This window comes from Aspergillus stella-maris (genome assembly GCF_047715825.1).
Source record: "Aspergillus stella-maris strain CBS 113639 unplaced genomic scaffold BDV14scaffold_11, whole genome shotgun sequence".
In the NCBI taxonomy this organism is placed as follows: domain Eukaryota; kingdom Fungi; phylum Ascomycota; class Eurotiomycetes; order Eurotiales; family Aspergillaceae; genus Aspergillus; species Aspergillus stella-maris.
Window position 1 is genome coordinate 197,056 of NW_027396805.1, and position 17,633 is coordinate 214,688.

The 17,633-nt window shown below is 50.1% G+C and overlaps 6 protein-coding genes across 6 annotated transcripts; 4 read left to right on the forward strand and 2 right to left on the reverse strand.

Annotated features, from left to right (window-relative positions):
* Window positions 1–383: 383 nt before the first annotated feature.
* BDV14DRAFT_207003 (putative MFS multidrug transporter) lies at window positions 384–2,779 on the forward strand (the record flags this gene model as incomplete). Its single annotated transcript, XM_073775060.1, has 7 exons — window positions 384–1,027; window positions 1,095–1,172; window positions 1,232–1,678; window positions 1,743–1,892; window positions 1,969–2,277; window positions 2,459–2,553; window positions 2,693–2,779. The coding sequence occupies exons 1-7, from the start codon at window positions 517–519 to the stop codon at window positions 2,777–2,779; spliced, it is 1,677 nt and encodes a 558-aa protein (XP_073630833.1). The 5' UTR covers window positions 384–516.
* An 808-nt stretch (window positions 2,780–3,587) lies between these two features.
* On the forward strand, window positions 3,588–5,054 carry BDV14DRAFT_168536 (uncharacterized protein). The gene has a single exon (XM_073767867.1). The coding sequence runs from the start codon at window positions 3,613–3,615 to the stop codon at window positions 4,645–4,647; it is 1,035 nt and encodes a 344-aa protein (XP_073630834.1). The 5' UTR covers window positions 3,588–3,612; the 3' UTR covers window positions 4,648–5,054.
* A 546-nt stretch (window positions 5,055–5,600) lies between these two features.
* BDV14DRAFT_197515 (uncharacterized protein) lies at window positions 5,601–8,626 on the forward strand (the record flags this gene model as incomplete). Its single annotated transcript, XM_073772710.1, has 7 exons — window positions 5,601–5,704; window positions 5,779–6,477; window positions 6,551–6,805; window positions 6,867–7,375; window positions 7,541–7,892; window positions 7,945–8,314; window positions 8,381–8,626. The coding sequence occupies 7 exons, from the start codon at window positions 5,601–5,603 to the stop codon at window positions 8,624–8,626; spliced, it is 2,535 nt and encodes an 844-aa protein (XP_073630835.1).
* A 562-nt stretch (window positions 8,627–9,188) lies between these two features.
* On the reverse strand, window positions 9,189–11,543 carry BDV14DRAFT_188040 (uncharacterized protein; the record flags this gene model as incomplete). The annotated part of the gene is made up of 6 exons (XM_073771020.1): window positions 9,189–10,132; window positions 10,202–10,335; window positions 10,387–10,543; window positions 10,593–10,968; window positions 11,025–11,407; window positions 11,471–11,543. The coding sequence occupies 6 exons, from the start codon at window positions 11,541–11,543 to the stop codon at window positions 9,189–9,191; spliced, it is 2,067 nt and encodes a 688-aa protein (XP_073630836.1).
* Window positions 11,544–12,087: 544 nt separating this feature from the next.
* Window positions 12,088–12,926, reverse strand: BDV14DRAFT_197517 (polysaccharide lyase-domain-containing protein; the record flags this gene model as incomplete). Its single annotated transcript, XM_073772711.1, has 2 exons — window positions 12,088–12,209; window positions 12,281–12,926. 2 exons carry the CDS (start codon window positions 12,924–12,926, stop codon window positions 12,088–12,090), a joined length of 768 nt encoding a protein of 255 aa, XP_073630837.1.
* A 1,445-nt stretch (window positions 12,927–14,371) lies between these two features.
* On the forward strand, window positions 14,372–17,568 carry BDV14DRAFT_197518 (uncharacterized protein; the record flags this gene model as incomplete). Its single annotated transcript, XM_073772712.1, has 5 exons — window positions 14,372–14,715; window positions 14,778–16,131; window positions 16,182–16,513; window positions 16,573–17,366; window positions 17,429–17,568. 5 exons carry the CDS (start codon window positions 14,372–14,374, stop codon window positions 17,566–17,568), a joined length of 2,964 nt encoding a protein of 987 aa, XP_073630838.1.
* Between the last annotated feature and the right edge of the window lie 65 nt (window positions 17,569–17,633).

Genomic DNA, 17,633 nt, shown 5'->3' on the forward strand with positions numbered 1-17,633 from the left:
GTCTCGACCGGAATCACCGGCTATAGATCTCAAACAGAATTCAGACTCCGTTGCCAGCCTTGAACTGAGTAAATATGCGGGGATAATGGTCTCTTTAGCCAAGTGGCCTCATGCCCCGATTGGACCGCTCTTGAAAAGATCGAAAACACTATATACGTAGCTTGGCCGCAAATATCCGTGCCTGATAGCCGATAATTGGTTGCTATACCCACAGATCGGGGAGTTCAACTTCTTCTCCGAAAGCCTCCCCGAGTCAATCGTGAGGGGTTGCCGCCACTCTTTGACCCAGACTTGCGTGAATGATATGGTCCTGGTAGACCTGAGACCTGCTATAAAGGCCGTGACCCCGAAGGATTCCTAAGCTTCTCTTATATGATTGCCCACTAGTCTTTCCTACATCGGCACATTCTGTTTTGCGTTTAGAAGAATCCTTTGCTTGCTCAACGTGCACTTGCGGGAGTGGGTTTACCCCTACCATACCTCTATACCTCGTCCCTATCTACCTCCATACATCGGATGAGTGAATCCGTTATCTCGATCTCCCTTGTCATGACTACCAAGCTCGAGTGCAGCCTCATACCAGTGGCGGCAACGACCCCCCCTCGAATCCCACCCTCTACAATATGCGACAACAACACTCCAATCGAATACCTTCACCCCAAAACTCACCCCACCACTCAAACCCCGACTCTCGATATCGAGAAAGCAACAGAAACATTAAACGAGCCCGCTCCAACCCTCCCAGATCTCAACAACTATATATCCCCTCGACAATGGTCCCCGAAGCGCAAATCAATCACCACAATCATCGTCTGCTGCGTAACGATAATGGCCGCCTACGCAGCGGGAGAGTGTTCACCTGCTTTTGACCAGTTACAAAAGGCATGGGGCGTGGAAAGGGTCCCATATAATCTTGGGACTACAGTATTCACAATTGGATTTGCAGTGACGCCGATGCTGCTCGCGCCATTTTCGGAGTCTTGGGGGAGAAGACCGGGTTTTCTTGTTAGTGGGGGGTTTTTTACTGGTATGAGTTTGCTAACCCGCTGCTCTGTTGATGTATCTGCGTTCCATGCTAACTTTGGCTGCCTTAGTTTGTCTAATTGGCTGTGGAGCGAGTAATTCTCTTGCTGGGCTACTGGTTGGTCGGTTCTTTCTTGGTCTTTCGGGGTGTATGTTCCCTCCTTTTTTCTGATCATGTCGCATTCTGACTGACTTGCTCCTGCAACAGCATCATTCTCCTCCATAGTCGGCGGCGTCATAAGCGATATATACGAGTCCCACGAGCGTAACGTCCCCATGGCCCTCTTCTCCGGGGCGACCTTATTCGGAACAGGTATTGGTCCTCTTGTCAGCAGCGTCATTGCATCGAGAACTACCTGGAGGTGGATACACTACTCGCAGGCCATAGCCAGCGCAGGAATAGTAGTGGTGCTGTATTTCTTCTTCGCTGAAACGCGGGAGGCAGTCTTATTCATGCGCAAGGCGATGATTATGAATGCGCACTATGAGCAGATGGAAGCTGCTGGCCGTTATGGCGTGCTTGTACCTGACGTGTCTGAGTCTGCATCTGGTTCTGGTACTCGCCTTGCACGCGTGAGATACATTGTTGAAGAGACTGGTGGGCCTTCGGCGAGTCTGGGGCGGAGGTTGATGTTGTCTTGTTCGAGGCCTTTTTGTAGGTTCTCTACTGTCTTTCCAACCTGTCATGCAAATGCTAACGGTACTGGTATCGGTATCAGCATTCCTATTCACAGAACCAGTCGTCTTCTTCTCCTCCCTCTGGGTTGCCTTCAGCTGGGCAGTGCTATACCTCAATTTCGGCTCTATCCCGTTAGTCTTCTCAACGACCTACAACTTCACCCTCGAGCAAACGGGTGCTGTATTCGCTGGTAGATCCCCTATCATCACCAATGTCCTAATCTTTGAGACCTCCAGACCAGTACTCTAATTTTTCTCTCCACCTAGCAATCGCCATATCCTCAATCCTCTCAACCCTCCTAAGCATCTACCAGGACAAACTTGCCACAAGCCAAAACCTCTTCACCAAAACCCCCGAAACCCGCCTCTACTTTGCCTGCATCGAGTCCGTCCTCCTCCCCATCGGCCTCTTCTGGTTCGGGTGGACCGCCCGCGAAAGTATAGACTGGATCGTACCGGCATGCGGAATAGCATGCTCGATTATCGGCATTTTCTCGATTTTCTTGTCGACGTTTAATTACCTTGCCGATGCGTACGGCGAGTTTGCGAGTTCTGCTATTGCTGCGCAGTCTTTTTGTAGGTTCTTTTTCTTCTGGCTACTTGTGTCATATGAAGGTGCCGTTGTGGACTGTCTAGCGGAAAGGATCGGCTTGTCGCTAGTGCAGGGCTGTCTTCCTCCAGCTTTCTTGCGTGCTTGCTTTCCCTCAAGCCGTCGTTAATGTTCATGCAGCACCATACTAACAAGAGCAATTAATAGGTCGAAATCTCCTCGGCGGCGTCTTTCCACTCGTCACAAACGCCATGTTCACGGATCTCGGATATGCCCCGGCGGCGAGCCTTCTAGGTGGGATTGTAAGTGCATACATACATGTACCCGTTCGCCTGTGGCATCTCTCTTTGCCTCGCCGATTCGAACTGGATAATGCCACGTCTTTCTAGCAAGCACGAACGTCATTTGTAATCAGTACTAACTCACCTTGATCACGCATAGGGCCTCGCCTTGACTCTCGTTCCGTGGGTTCTTGTTGCATTTGGACCGAAGATCCGGGCACGCAGTAAGTTCGCCCGTGGGGATTAGGTTGCGTTGGTTGGTATTACAAATTTGGTAGTTGTCTAGGGTTACCTTACTTACCTAGGGTTAGTTGCTGAATTCATAGATAGATTCATACCTAGTCACGCCCCGATAGCTTATAAGTCGTTGGGGTGCTCACTAGTCCGGTGCTTTGGATTCAGGGAGGACAGTATCCTGGTAATCCTTCCCGTATCCCTACTTGCCGTCTGCTCATGCACGCAAGGACACCATAATCTTGTGATGCCATGGATCCATAGCTCCCGTGCCAGCTGTAAAGGGCCGCTCACAAAGCACCCCTCAATCCCTCAGAGCTGGCCATCTATGTATACAGGAAGTTGAAGCTGGTCGCCTTATCAGCTTAAATTCGTCTACCGGTTGGCTGGAGGTAGTTGAATCAACGCTCATCAATCGGGTGCGCCCTCCATTGATAATAACCCGGTCCTCATATATTGTTCCACTTTCTTGCTGGTAGTTTAGGCCTGGAACAATGAAATTGAATGCCATATTACACAGGACCTCGAGATGGGCATCCATGCTTGGCCGGGCAGGTAGGTCAAGCCCTAATTGGAAGGGCACTGGACCCGCCTGTGCGACAGATATACCTTCATGTCACGAAAAGACTACATACATCAGTAACTTGCTATTTATTAGGCGAATACTCGGTGCATAATATATCACACAGCGCTCCAGCCAATTGATCCCAGCGATGATTGGGACGCATGCTTATGTCAGAATTGGAGTCTCCTGCCTAACGCCAAGAACATATCCGGCCCCCTTTGCTTTTGCGTCCTCAACCTGTCTCACACTTTCCTCTGTCAACACAACTTGCTTTTTCAAAGATGTCATCTCCTACCAGTGCTGGTGTCCTCCAAACACACCAATTTCTCAAGAACAATACCATCCTAATCCAAGACAAAATATACGGAGAAGAACTCATCCACGAGCCAATCCTGATAGACCTCCTCCAAACCCCCGAGGTCCAGCGACTCCAAGGAATCTGCCAGCACGGAATAACCGGATTCCTGGGCCTAACACCACGAGTGACACGCCTCGAGCATTCAGTCGGAGCATTTATCCTCGTTCGAAGAGTCGGTGCCACGATTGAAGAACAAGTCGCTGCTCTTTTGCATGATATCTCGCATACAACACTTAGTCACGTCATTGATCACGCTCTCTCTAAGCCCAGGGAAGGGAGCTATCATGAGGTCCATAAGGCGCGGTATCTTGAGATGACGCGGTTGCCGGAAATCCTTGCCAGACATGGGATTAGCGAGAAGGTGTTTGAAGAAGAATTGTTTCCCTTGGTGGAGATGCCGGCGCCTCAGCTTTGTGCTGATCGGCTAGATTATGCTTTACGTGACGCTGTCAGTTTTGGCAAGATTACCATTGATGACGCTAGGAGGGTTGTTGGCTCATTAAAAGCGTTTCCTAGCGCTACTGCGATAGACCGTTTACTGGTTTTAGACGATCCCGACGTAGCGCTGAATCTCTCTCGCGCGTATATCGCGGCCGACAAAGACGTCTGGTCTAATCCAGCCCACATCGACATGTATGAGCGGACGGGGAAGGTAATACGCGAACTGGTAGAGGCAGGATCTGTGGATGATAAGGTGTTGTGGCAAGTGTCTGACGGAGAGTTCTGGGCTCTACTTCGTCGAGCAGCAAATCCTGAGCAGCTTCGCGCTATCGAGAGATTAGAAGGGGAAGGGATTCCAAAGGAGAACGGACTCCGACTGCCGCACGGCGCTAAAATTCGCACTCTCGATCCAGACGTTTGGCAAGGGAAAGAAAAGCAACCTGCGCCGTTGTCGGTAGTGTTGCCGACGTGGGGACTAGAACGACATCAGTATATTCTCAGCCGCAGTGAGAATTGATGATGAGGCTTGCATCATGTGTGTATAGTACATAGATTAGGCCTTCAACAGGCGCTGATACAGAGTCTACAACGTTAGAGCACGGTGCCAGCCGTAAGGTCGACGGGATGAATATGAGCTTCTCGTGTTCGATGTTTAGGTGCCCGTGCTCCGTGGCCAATTCTGGGCGGAAGACAGTCCCAGGCAACCTATAAAAGGTGTAGTGTCCACTGCCATGGGCAGAGAGTGTTCATAAGCACACCTAACACCAATCCCCCAGCATATTGGCGATAAAACTGTAAAGAAAACAGTGGTATCATTCTAAACGGCCAATGCAAAGATACTGAAGCAAATAATGTCTTCTGTTCACTCTACTATGGATCATTACTGGTATTCTGTTAATTGCCAGTAGCGGATTCCGGAACGGCGCACAGAAGAGATACAATCAGTGGGGATGGAACCCGTTATTATTCTATATACTCCACATCTGACCTGTGTTTGGAGATCCAAGAGACCTAGCTGCATAAGAGAGGCGTTATCGAAACCAAGTCATGAAGAAGGGCCCACAATTATCTCTAGAGTGTAATGCTGAAGAGCGGTATTCACAAGGGTCCAAGGCTGGGGAAGTAGCCTAAAATTGGGGGCCACAAGGAGATTATCAACCTAACGTCATAAAGCACATTGGCCGTCCCTAAAATCCTCATAGTAGCTAAGCCCCTAAGCAAACTTGGAACAAGCTTGGTAGGTAGACGTCCTTGCCAAGACCAACATGCTGCGCCCCCGAGCGACATAAGAGCAAACCCCGTTGCTGAATAGCAGGTTTCCTTCCCCATTCCTTACCCTCATAATCTCTTTTGCATGCCCACCTGACCCCTAATAAATAAACAGGCATGGCGGTCCACGCTCCCGTTCGCTCTCATCAACAACGGAATATCTGGCGCCTCTGCTGTCTAGCAATCATTCTATTGACGACAATGGCACAAGCATCTAATGTCCCCACAGGCGGTCAAACCCTCATCCGCCGCGCAGGCGACGAGCTCGCAAACGGTGCATTGCTCAAGGTGCTCCCCCTTGGCGAGTACGTACCGACCAAACCCTAACCAAAGTATAAAACAACACCCACAGCCACTAACCACAACCTCTCAAAAACAGCTCCATAACACTCGGCACAGGAGGCGCCCAAAAGAATGGGTACCGCGCCCCTCTGCATGATTTACTAGAAACGTACAACAACACCATCGACTTCGTTGGCTCCCAGTCAGACGGCACAATGGCAGATAACCAGCACGAAGGCCACGGCGGGCTCACGATAGAGCAGATAACAAATAGTAGTGCTGTAGGTATATACGCACAACCGAATATTGTCCTTTTGCATGCGGGGACGAATAATATGAAGACGGATAGTGATTCCCAAAATGCACCTGATGATCTCCGTGAACTGATTGACTATGTCTATGAGAGTTGGGAGGGTACGATGGTTTTTCTTGCGAAGATTATTCCCTCTAAGACGGAGGAGTTTGAACCGCGGATTGAGGAGTTTAATGAGGCCGTTGAGGAGATCTCTGATGGGTATAAGGATGAACATGAGATGATCTTGGTGGATATGTATAGCGCGTTTATGGGTATTGATGGGTGGAAAGATGAGCTTATGGCTGATGATCTGCATCCGAATCATGAGGGGTACGATATCATGGCGAGGACCTGGTTTGATGCGATTTTACAGGCTAGTGATGAGGGAAAGATTAGCGAGCCAGGACCGGGGAAGACACCACCTACTGAGACTGGATGGGAAAGCTGCAGAGAGAGTCCGGCGTGGTATAATTGGGGGCAGATTGCTACGGGTCCTTCGATGTACGTGAAAATCCCTCCTCTTTTTTTCTCGATTTGCATTTGTAAAATCACACTGCTAACTGTCTTATTTCAGTGCAATCTCCGATGGCCCTCTCAAGCCAGCCTGGGGACCCAATAAAATCGTCAAAGCTGGAGAATGCGATCGCGACTGGGTCCGCTTCCTAGATATCGACGGGGACGGATTAAAGGACTACACCTGTGTTGATCCGAATGACGGCTCCATGAAAGTCTGGAAGAATGACTACAAGGCTTCGGGGACATGGAAAGAACTAGGGACAGTAGCAGATGGTGATGAAGGTCGAGATGGGAAACGGGTGATGTTCGCTGAGTGAGTGCAGCTCGTTTTATGTTCAATGGCCCCATGAACTCTTTTCCTAACCAAGAGGAAGTATAAATGGCGACGGCCGCGACGATTACATCTACCTCAACCCACAAAGCGGGAATATAGAAGCCTGTATCAACAAATTACAGAACGAAGACGACGAAGACGGCAAATGGCAATGGAAGTCCATCGGAGTAATATCCGAGGGTCATGACCTCAACCCCTCGCAGCTCCGCATGGGCGATAACTTCCTGGTCGTAGACGAGAACACAGGCGCAGTGACAGCCTGGCTGAATACAGGCGCCAAGGACGTGCCTGACTACTACAAGCTTGGCCAGACCGCGTCCGGCAAGACGGTCACTGAGAATGACAAGGTTGCTTTTGCTGATCTTACGGGGAATGGGAGGGTCGATTATATACTGATCGGTGAGTCAGGGAAGGCTGTTGGCTTTGTGAACAGGTTGCAGGAGAAGACACTTCTACCGCGCTGGCTGGAGCCTGTTACGCTTCGGGAGGGACTGGATGGGGAGGACGTCGAACAGGAGGCAATACATTTTGCCGACATCACTGGTGATGGTAAAGCAGACTAGTTGTATATTGGGCAGAAGGGAAGTGTGGAGCGCTATGAAAATCAGGATACGGGAGGGAGATATCAAGAGGGTGAAGGGGCATTCTTATGTGACTGTGAGTTGTTGTTGAATGTATCGCTTTTATATCAACGTATATGCTGACTGAGAGGAGTGGACGGGGACGGAGTCACCGATTATTTCTGGATCAACGAGAATGGCCAGGGCTGGGGGTTCCTTGACAGAGGCAACGGCGCAGAGGATAACTGGCTACCTCGAGGCAATATCGCTCGAGGCAATCACAGTCGAGAGGAGATTCGCATGGCAGTACTAACAGACTCAAAACGCGCGGACTATGTTGTTGTCAATAAAGAGACAGGAAAGGCAAGCTGGTATGAGAACCTGGGTCCGGATTCTAATGACGAGTATCAATTTGCTGAGCGTGGCTATATCGCCGATGGACCTGCGGGGACAATTGAGAAGACATTTGGCATGCGTTGGAATGCAAAGAATGTTCGCTTTGCAGAGTGAGTCTGCCTGCCCATGTAGGTGCACGTGGTAGGCTAACCCTACCTGCAGCCTAGACAATGACGGTCTTGACGATTATATCTATGTGGACGACCAAGGAGCCACAATATGGTGGCGGTTCAATGGCGCCAACGAAGATCCAATCCTCGCAGCACCCATAAAAGTCGCTGATGGTGTCGGTGTAAGAGCAAACCAGGTCTGGTTCGCCGACACAGACGGTGATATGCTGCTGGACTACGTAGTCATCGACAGTATTACCGGCGCCGCAACAACATACCGCAACCTCGGATTCCGAGGCGAGAATGCAACCGATGGAGCCACCGGCTCGATCCGATGGGGCAAGCCGAGAAGTTTCGCGGATGGCGTGGCTGGAGATGAACCCGTTGGCAAAGTCCCTGGCCGCAGCGTTAGGTTGGCTGAGGTTAGATTCTCCCTTTCTTATTCTTTTCATTAAAACCTGAATAGGGCATGGGACTGACTGCAGCAGATGACTGGTGACGACAGATGGGACTATCTTGTCGTTGATCCAGACCAGGGAGCCCTATTGCACTGGCAGAACCGTTGTGCCAACGACTCATCTGATTCTAATGACCAAGACCAGCTCAACGACCAAGATCCCCCGGAAAGCGGTGCTGTCAGATTGATGGACGGTTCTTTCTCTTCCCTTCTTATTTACTTTTCCATGGCGGCTTCCATTGCTATATCCTTTCTCGAGCTGCGCCTGCATGTATAAACACTGCGTGGGCAGCCTAGGACATATAATGATCACGGAGAGACGAGCCAAACAACACGGTTCTTTGACAAGATATCCTTTTGTAATGCCGCGCAGGGTTCGTAGGAAGTCTGAATACTAAACGCGGACTACATCCCGCTGAGTGTTAATAGTAAACACGATTATAGAGCGCTGTAGAGCGTTGAATAAATAAGAGTGAGGCTGAGGTTTGCTATGATGAGAGCTTTTGATGAATGGTAATTGCTTGTTCCAACCGATGGTCGTATGTATCATTCCCAGGCTGGAGCTATTTCAGCCCGTTGAGGCGCAGAGTGACGGCGCCTAGATGCTCCCGTCTGGTCAAGAAGGGAGGTTACTTGATTGGGTCGTTTAGTGGGGGTGTATGAGGAAATCAGTGGGTTTAATGAGGATTTTAAGATCTGTGTTGATTGTGCGAACGTGAATCGGAATGAGGTATCTAGGGAGGGTAGGAGTAGGTTGAGGTGATTCGGGTATACTCTGATATAGAATATACTAATTTAAGATTGGCCTCTCATACAACAACATCATCCCCAGCAACCTGTTAAGATGCCCGCACCGCAACAGGAAACTCAGCAATATGCAACTTCGCCGCGCCATACGGTACCAACCGAATCTTAGTAGGTTCCCCAGTAACATTCGGATACTTAGGAGGCACAGCCGCGGTTCCCAAGTCCTCCTCCCAAGGAACAAGCCAAGCATCCACAAGCAACGCCGTAGGTGTGGCATTGCGAGCCCAGATTGGATTCGGAAGTTCTTCATTACGGTCGTAGATATCTTCAACTGTTACCGAGGTTTGATCAATAGCGTACCGCCAATCCGAAGTCGGGGTCAGCACGTAGTCGTTTGTCTCTGGGAGGATCTCGTCGGCGGGTAGAGGGTCCAGGGAGGAATAGGTTAGGGGGCTGTGCTGGGTTGAGTTGTATTGGATGTCTAGGGCGTAGAGTAAGGGTCCGTAGTAAATTGCTGTTGTGCCTTTTGTTTCGGACTCTGTGACATGGATGTCCATTCTTAGGTCGATTATTATAGTGGTGGTTCCTTGATTAACTGCGAATGTCTGGAGATTGCCGGAGTCCAAGGATAAAGGCTTGGTTTTTCCCTCCGCGAGTGAGTTGCTCGAGACCGTCTGATTTACCAAGTCTGGGACGCGGACGGAAAATGATATGTCGGTAGTCGCTGTGATTGTGTACTCCAGGCGGCCTGAGAAAGGGTAGTTAGTCTTGCATGCGATGGTCACTTCCCCTCCAGCGAGGCTTGTGCTCAACGTCTCTGGTCCCAGCAAAGAGTGAATGACATGGCTGTCTCCATCAAAGACATAAGAAGCAGCCACATATTTCGGATACCCCTGGCCGTGGTTCACCGTGCAGCATGGGAAGTTAGGTTCGAGGCCATAACTATTGGCGTAGGAGTTCACGTTGAAGAAAGGGTTGGCGCTCAGGTTACGAGACCATGGCTGGTTAATTTGCTGGACGTATTGATGTGACCACCCTAGAATAACCTTAGTCTCCAGCAATTGCATCTGGATAGTTCGTCAGGAGTTGGGTGTTCTAGACTTACAGTCTGGCGATAGAGCGGCAGGGAGTGCATTGAACGCCGCGCGCTCGGCTCTATCTGCATATGCGTTGACGCCGTAAAATTGATACAGATAGGCCATGGAAAACATCATTTCGACCGACATACAGGTCTCCGAGCTAGTTTTCCGTAAGCATGCACCACAATAAAACGGGCAAGAAGGTGCCTACCCTCGCGCGGGACTTCGTCCACCGAGATGCTCATCGCCCGTGATACTCCCAGCAAGAGTCGACTGATATTTCGTGACCAAGTCAACAGCCAAGGCAGTTTGTTCCAGTAGCGAATCATTCCCATTCAATCGATGGAGCACTGTAGGATACCGTAGACCTGCTGTTGTCAACCAACCTAGTCAATGCCAGAGACATCGTCAACATACCCTGCGCTAAATTAACACCATGAGTAAACGAACTAGTCTTGATGAACGGTGTCCCCAGTGTAGGAAAAACATCCTCGACAAAGAAAGCCGTCCAGTCCCTCCCTCCTGCAACACCACCCGCAAACATAAGCTCCATGGTCTCCCAGATAGTATCAGAGTTACTCCGCGGGTGATTCTCATATAACCACTGCAGCGACATAGGCAACTCATGCGTCCGCGCCAACCCAAAGCCAAAGGGATCAAAGTTGTCCTCAAACGTCTCGTCCTGAATCAAGCCTGTGAAATTGTCCTTGAGCATGGAATGAGCCAGGACAGTAAACCTATGCATCGCTGACACAATCCGCTCCGTCTCGGATGGTTCTACCTGGGCATATTGCTGTATAATTCAATCAGAACACCATACCACATACAAAAGACCAGGGGTATCCTCACAACGAACCCCATAAAAAGCAAACTCCGTGCCCAAATCCCTCGTGTCTGACGCGTCGTCTCAGGACCCAACCATCCATCTTCCGCTTGGTGGTCTAGCACATAGTCGAGGAAGTCCTTCGCCTGGGCCTTTAAGCGCGAGTCGTTGGTTGTCCATGCAAGCGGGACAATGTAGTTGAACCAGTACGGTGCTGCTTCGTCCAGCTCGCTGTATTCCCAGTCACCACCGACCCAGGTCGAGTCGGCCACGTAGCGGTAGAAGTCGTATAGATGGCCCGCTTGGCCGTTGGCTTCGAGCTGGAGTTGGTCGTGCAGCCAGCCTGTTGCGGTGATGGAGCCAAGTGGGAATGGAGTGTATTTGAATGGTGCGAGGCGTTTTTGCATGTCTGTCTCGTGATTAGTATTTGTTTAGGATATATGGAATATTTCCTGTTGGATGGCCGACTTACTTTCATGAGAAGCGGTCTCTGCCGCTGCGGAGGCGAGATGCAGACCAAACAGGAACAATGGTGACCACTTCATGTTTTCTTTTTATTTCTGTGGTCTTATACGGTATTCCCCAGTATTTATCCCCACATGTTACTGGATGGTTTAATCAGACCTGGGGAATAGAGACCCGGGCTCCTCTCCGATACTTGTCCCGGCTTTCCGCTGTCGTCTCCATGCATCTTAGACATGGTGGAGTATGGGAAAGTCGGCAGAACACGGGCAATTTGGGTTATCGTAGACGTCGAATTCTTGGTTTTTGGAGCCAAGGGCAAGGAAAATTGTTCTTGACCTGCGTCTTAAAGTGGGGAATGGTTTAATGTGTTCGAACCCAGATGTCAGGGGTACAACGCCACTGCCGATGACTAGGAGTATAATTTTTGGAATAGAGTATTAAGAACCTTTTAGATTTAAAGATATAGATCAAGGTACAATATGTGATAGTTGAAGTATACATCCAAAACTGGTACGTAATATCAATCTATGTACTAGGCCACCCCCCATTAACTACCATCACTATCCCGCTCAACACGCTGCCACCCGAGGCTTCATTGTCTCGCCCATTGAATTCAGATCCAAATTAACTGGCACTCCCAGGAGCAACAGTCTCATATCCATCATTTTCACCACCATCATCCTCATACCAGCTGACATTATCAAATTGCAGCGTCCTAGTCTTTCCATCCTCGTAATCCTCGATATCTGCCACATGCAAGTCAGCTCCCTGAACCCCGGTAGAGACGCAACCCCTAAATAATAAAAACAAAACATACCAAAAGCATAAATCCCATTCTTAAAGTACCACCCCGAAGACAAAGCGTCCCCATCCCAATCCCCAAACCCAACATTAATCCCATCAACACCATAAACCTTCTCCCCATCCCACCAAACCTCATAAAGCCCGTCTTCCTCCTGCGAAACTCTCATGTGCACAACAACGTCATGCCACGTGTCGCGCTCAATATCATCAACAAGCGTCGCGGCCGTCGGATCAACACAGGCAGTGCGATGCTCAGCAACGAGCTTATTTCCATCAATGTTGAGCTCGCCGCACCAAGATGAGCATCCACCGGGGCAGAACTGCTGCGCGAAGATTGTGTTGCGGTCTGTAGGGAATTTTTCAGAAGAAACGTAGAGATTGAAACCCTGCCATCCCTCTTTACTCATCTGGTTGACGTTCGTGGATGTTCCGTCTTCGAAGACGCAGATCTCGACGCCCTTGTCGTTACGACTCTCGTCAAAGTCGGTCTCGTCGAAGGTGAACTCTGCTGTTCCGGAGGTTGTGGTTACATGTGATGGGGATTTGAGGTTGCATGCTGAGAAGGGGGAGAGCGAGGAGGAGAAGGAGGATGTGTGAAGGGTTCCTGCCAGACCTGGTTTCAGGAGGTAAGAGGCTAGGAGGAGGTTCTTGAGAGACATTTTGATGAGTGGTGGTAACTGAATGAAGTTAACGTTTATGGTTCTGTCTGGCGTGATGTTTATTCTCTGAGTTTCGCGAGCAGAACGAAGCGTTTAAATACAACTCCCCTCATTGCTGCACGAGTCATTATTCCAGTTACTGTCCATATCTCCATGAAAATATCTCCAATTCGTCTAAAAGGAACTAAAAAGGGTCCGCCGTAGTTCGTCAGGAACCTATACAACCGGTTAATGTAGATCATCTTGTGCCTGACTCGTGATAGGCCTATAGTTACCCCGATTAATATAATCTCTGCAGAACGCGGAACGTCATCGTCGATCACCCACCGGTCACATCTCCGGTACTCTCCCCGGGGCGGGGAAATGACAGGAAGTGAATGAAAAGTCGCCCCTCTAGACCGGACTAAGAATGTACCCCGAAAGGAGTACGTGTTCTCAATGTAAGGGTTCTGAAGAGCCATGGATCGTTCAAGCATGAACTGCAGACACACTTCGGAGAAGAGAAATTTATCAATCCGTAATCTGACATTGCATCTTGCTTCCACGCCATGCTTGAGGCTTCCCGGTTTGCAGTCGTTGTTCGTGGAATAGTTTTGCTTGGGTACTGGTGACGCGCATCAAATTGTAAAGAACATGCCTTGAGATAGAGGTGGCTAGCGTTTGTGATTACGTTTCATGTCTGGTAATTAAAGGGATTTTTGCCTACTCTCACTGTTACAGGAACAGGTTTTAGCGGGACTACATCTAGACGACAGTGACAATGTATCTTAGGGAGGCTAGTGGCATGTATATCTGGGCAACAGTCCCAAGATGCTATGGAGCGCCTGAGGTGCCTCAGTAGGGTCTTGTATCCCTCTGCTCGCCAGACTTCCAAGTACACAAGGCACCTCAGTCAAGGTTCAAGAGCAGAGCAAAAAGACGATACGGAAAGAACATCAGACCACAGCAAAATCAAATACCTTGCAGCCGTGTCAGCCCACCCGTCGCGATATCTCCCGCCGAGCTCGGGGTCGGACTTGTTTGCATTCCCACGGGGCAGTAAAGACCGAGAGAACGATCAGGCGGCGAATCTAGATCCTTATTCAGAATCTGGGGGTGGCAAATCGGGAATGACAAGGCCACACACAGATCGGATCTCGGAATTATGCATCCAGATCGGCATGTGGGCAGGCAATGGAACATCTGGAGTTACCCCGTGGGGAAGACGTAGAAAATACGTAGTAGCCACGGATGTTTCTTGGCCTTTTTTTTTTTTTTTCGGCTCATCTTATTCCGTTTTCCCTGCGAAAGTCTAGGGGGCTTTGGTAGATGGCCGGAATTTGGTCGACCGAGAGACTGGTTACTGCGGGGGAAGGATGTTACCTAGTTGGATAAATACCTAGATAGAGAGACAGGATCCTTGATACATTTACAAGTTCAGCCTTTGATCTGACGGTCTGACAATGATGCGTTCCAGTTGGGCTCTTTGCATTGCTGCTATACTTTCAAACGGTCTTGTCGGAGAGGCTCTGCTGAAACGAGCCGGTCAAGACAGTGGAACCTGGCGAGGACGGCTTCCTAACACTTCAAGTGACACTGCGCCTCGTTTTCGCTACTGGTGGCCTGGGGGATGGATTGACCCTGGAGTAGTCAGAAGTGAGGTCGAAGCCATAGCCCTAGCAGGGTTTGGCGGTGCCGAGATTGGGGATGTGAGAGACAGCATCAGCGAAGGGATGGATCCTGAAATGTACGGCTGGGCACAGGAGAGGTGGAATGCGGGAGTTCTTGCAGCGTGCGAAGCAGCAGATGAGTATGTTTCTTTCTGAATATATATATTGCTATACTTATCTAGCGTTTCTCACGTTTCAACAGACATGGTATTCAAATTGATTACACTCTCGGGCCTCACTGGCCTACGGGCGTCCCTGGATATACGCCTGACTCGATGGCGACCGCAAAAGAACTGGTACATGGACAGGTGCTCGTTCATGCGGGTGTGCATTACATGGGACTGCTCCCTTTGCCTATTGAAAAGCCGTCTGGCCAGAGCAATGGGAATTCCAATGTCACTGCTGCTCTGCAGCTGGTTGCGGTCCTTGCGGCCAGAACAAGTACGACTAATGTCAACGCATCTGTTGTTGCATTCGACCAGTCTACATTTACAGATATCTTGAAACACTACAAGAATGGAGAGCTTTCTTGGACAGCGCCCCATAATGGCTTGTACATCGTGGTGGCAGTTTATGGACGAGGGACAGGGCAGGTGCAAAACATGTACGACATGAACTCCAATGGACCACAACTGACAGATCCTGCTCCTGCTTACATTGTGGATCACCTTTCTGTGGCGGGCGTGCAAGCAACAGTGAGGTACTGGAACGACCATATTCTGACGGATGAGCTTCGTGGCTTGCTCAAGGCTTCTAGAGGGTCACTGTTTGAAGATTCACTTGAGCTAAAGATGACACAGTATTGGACGCCCAACTTCCTGCAAGAGTTCAAGAAACGGCGCGGGTATGATTTGAAACCATACATCTTGTATGTTTTGAAGGATACAAACACTTTCTCTGGGGACGCGGATGTCGCTCGCATGGTGGAATATGACTTTTACTCCACGGTTACCGATCTCTACATTGAGTACCGGCTGAACCACCTCCAGGAATTTGCACAAAGCCTCGGGCTAAAGTTGCGAGCCCAGCCATACACTGCCACCATTGATTCCACCCGCGCCGCTGCCTCGCTAGACATCGCAGAGGGAGAGTCGCTTGGTTTTGAAAGTACTCCAGATTCCTTTCGCGTTCTAGCAACAGGTCGCGACGTTTCTGGGCGGACAACAATCTTGTCCAATGAGCTAGGGGCCTACCAGGGCAAAGCATACGGAGTCACCTGGAGTTTCCTCCTGGGCACAGCCAACCTCGACACCTCGCTGGGTGTAAGCCAAAGCGTTATTCACGGCTTCCCGTACAGAGACTCGCCAACCAGTGTGTGGCCGGGTTTTGCGCCCTTCACGCCCCTGGGGAGTTCGAGTAATGGGTTTGCAGATGCATGGGGCCCACGGCAGCCGCAATGGCTTTTTGCGCGTAATGCCAGCAGTTATATGGCGAGGTCGCAGGAGTTGATGCAGAGTGGTTCGGCATCTGTGGATATTGCGATCTTGAATTTGGATTGGGGCGTTACGGCGAGTTGGGATGACGCTGGGCTTAATGATGCTGGTTACTCGTATCAGGTAAGATGTATTTACTCTTGCTAAAAACTCTCTCTCTAATTACAGTCGAGTTTTCAACCCCAGAGCTTCTGGCTGCGTACTCTGCCTCGGTGAGAGATGGTCGCCTGGTTCCTGACGGCCCCCGGTACAAAGCCCTCGTTCTCAACAACGTGACATCGTTGAATATTGAAAGCGCGAGGGAAATTCTTTTCTATGGTAATGCTGGACTCCCGATTGTGATTGTTGGTAGCACCCCGTGCCAGACTCAATCGCTCTGTACGTCCTGTCATGAGGCGAAAGGAGAGCTGAAGAACATCTTCAAGTCAATCCTTGCGTTAGAAACCACAAGTCAAGTGAAGTCCATGTCTAAGGTTCCTGCTGCTCTACAGAGCCTAGGAGTCAAGTAAGTGTCTCCTCTGGCAATCCACCTTGGACCTCGGTCATTCTGACCTACGAACGCAGCCCTTTGATCCAGTACACCGACTCCACCAACGCGACAACAGTAACAACCAGACGCCTGCTTGCAAGTGATGAATACATCTACTGGATCTACAGCTCCAACAAAACGAGCCAGACAGTTCACTTGGAGGGCGAAGGATATCCCCTGCACCTCGATCTTTGGACGGGAGAAGCGTCGCCTATTGCCGCCTGGGTAACAGCAGATGGTTATACAGCCGTCAATTTGAATATCGGAGAAACTGCTGCTGAAGTAGTCTATCTAGGCGTTAAAAACCCGTACGACGTCCCCAATCTCGAGCGGCATATCGTGTCCACGGATGCAGAAGCCACGGCAGATGACTCGGGCAACCTTTTTGTACGGGCAACTAAGAATGGGAGCTACACGGCTCTGCTGTCCACGGGTGAGGTTGTGACGCCTGTCTTTACTTCTATTCCACCCGCTGTAACACCCGATTCATGGAGCTTGATGGTCGAGGAGTGGTCCCCAGGTACTGGGAATAGCACGGGGCGTGGCTCGGCTCAAACAAAACAGACAACGCTCGCGCCGATAACCCTAAGCGAATTAACTTCCTGGACCAGTATATCGGGACTCGAGTACGCCAGCGGCGTGGGAGTCTACCATACAATCATCAATTTAACCGCCCAGCAGGATCAGAAAAATGTCGGCGTATACATGGACGTTGGGGAGGCTGGAGGGACGTGGGACTTAAAGGTCAATGGCCAAGTTGTTCCAGGGGTGGATTGGTTCAGGTCTGGGCCTCTGGATGTGACCCCGTACATCCGCCGTGGAGAGAATGGTAGGAGAGCCTGCAACCCTGGTCTTTCGTTATTGTCCTAAAGAAATACTAACATATGGTAGACATCGAAGTAACAGTTGCGACAACGCTCTGGAACAAGCTTAGACAGACATGGCCCGACGTGTATGGATCATTGGAACCGCAGGAGATTGGGCTTCTCGGGCCTGTGTGTTTTACGTATTATGCGCAGCAGCAGGTTTAGTGTGTATGGGCAGACTAGCTATTATGGTCAGATTAGATCCTCGGTTATGTACTTAATAGCCTTTT

Bases quoted from the DNA above. Each gene is read 5' to 3' on its own strand.
- BDV14DRAFT_168536 (XM_073767867.1), top strand. From the start codon at position 3,613: ATGTCATCTCCTACCAGTGCTGGTGTCCTCCAAACACACCAATTTCTC.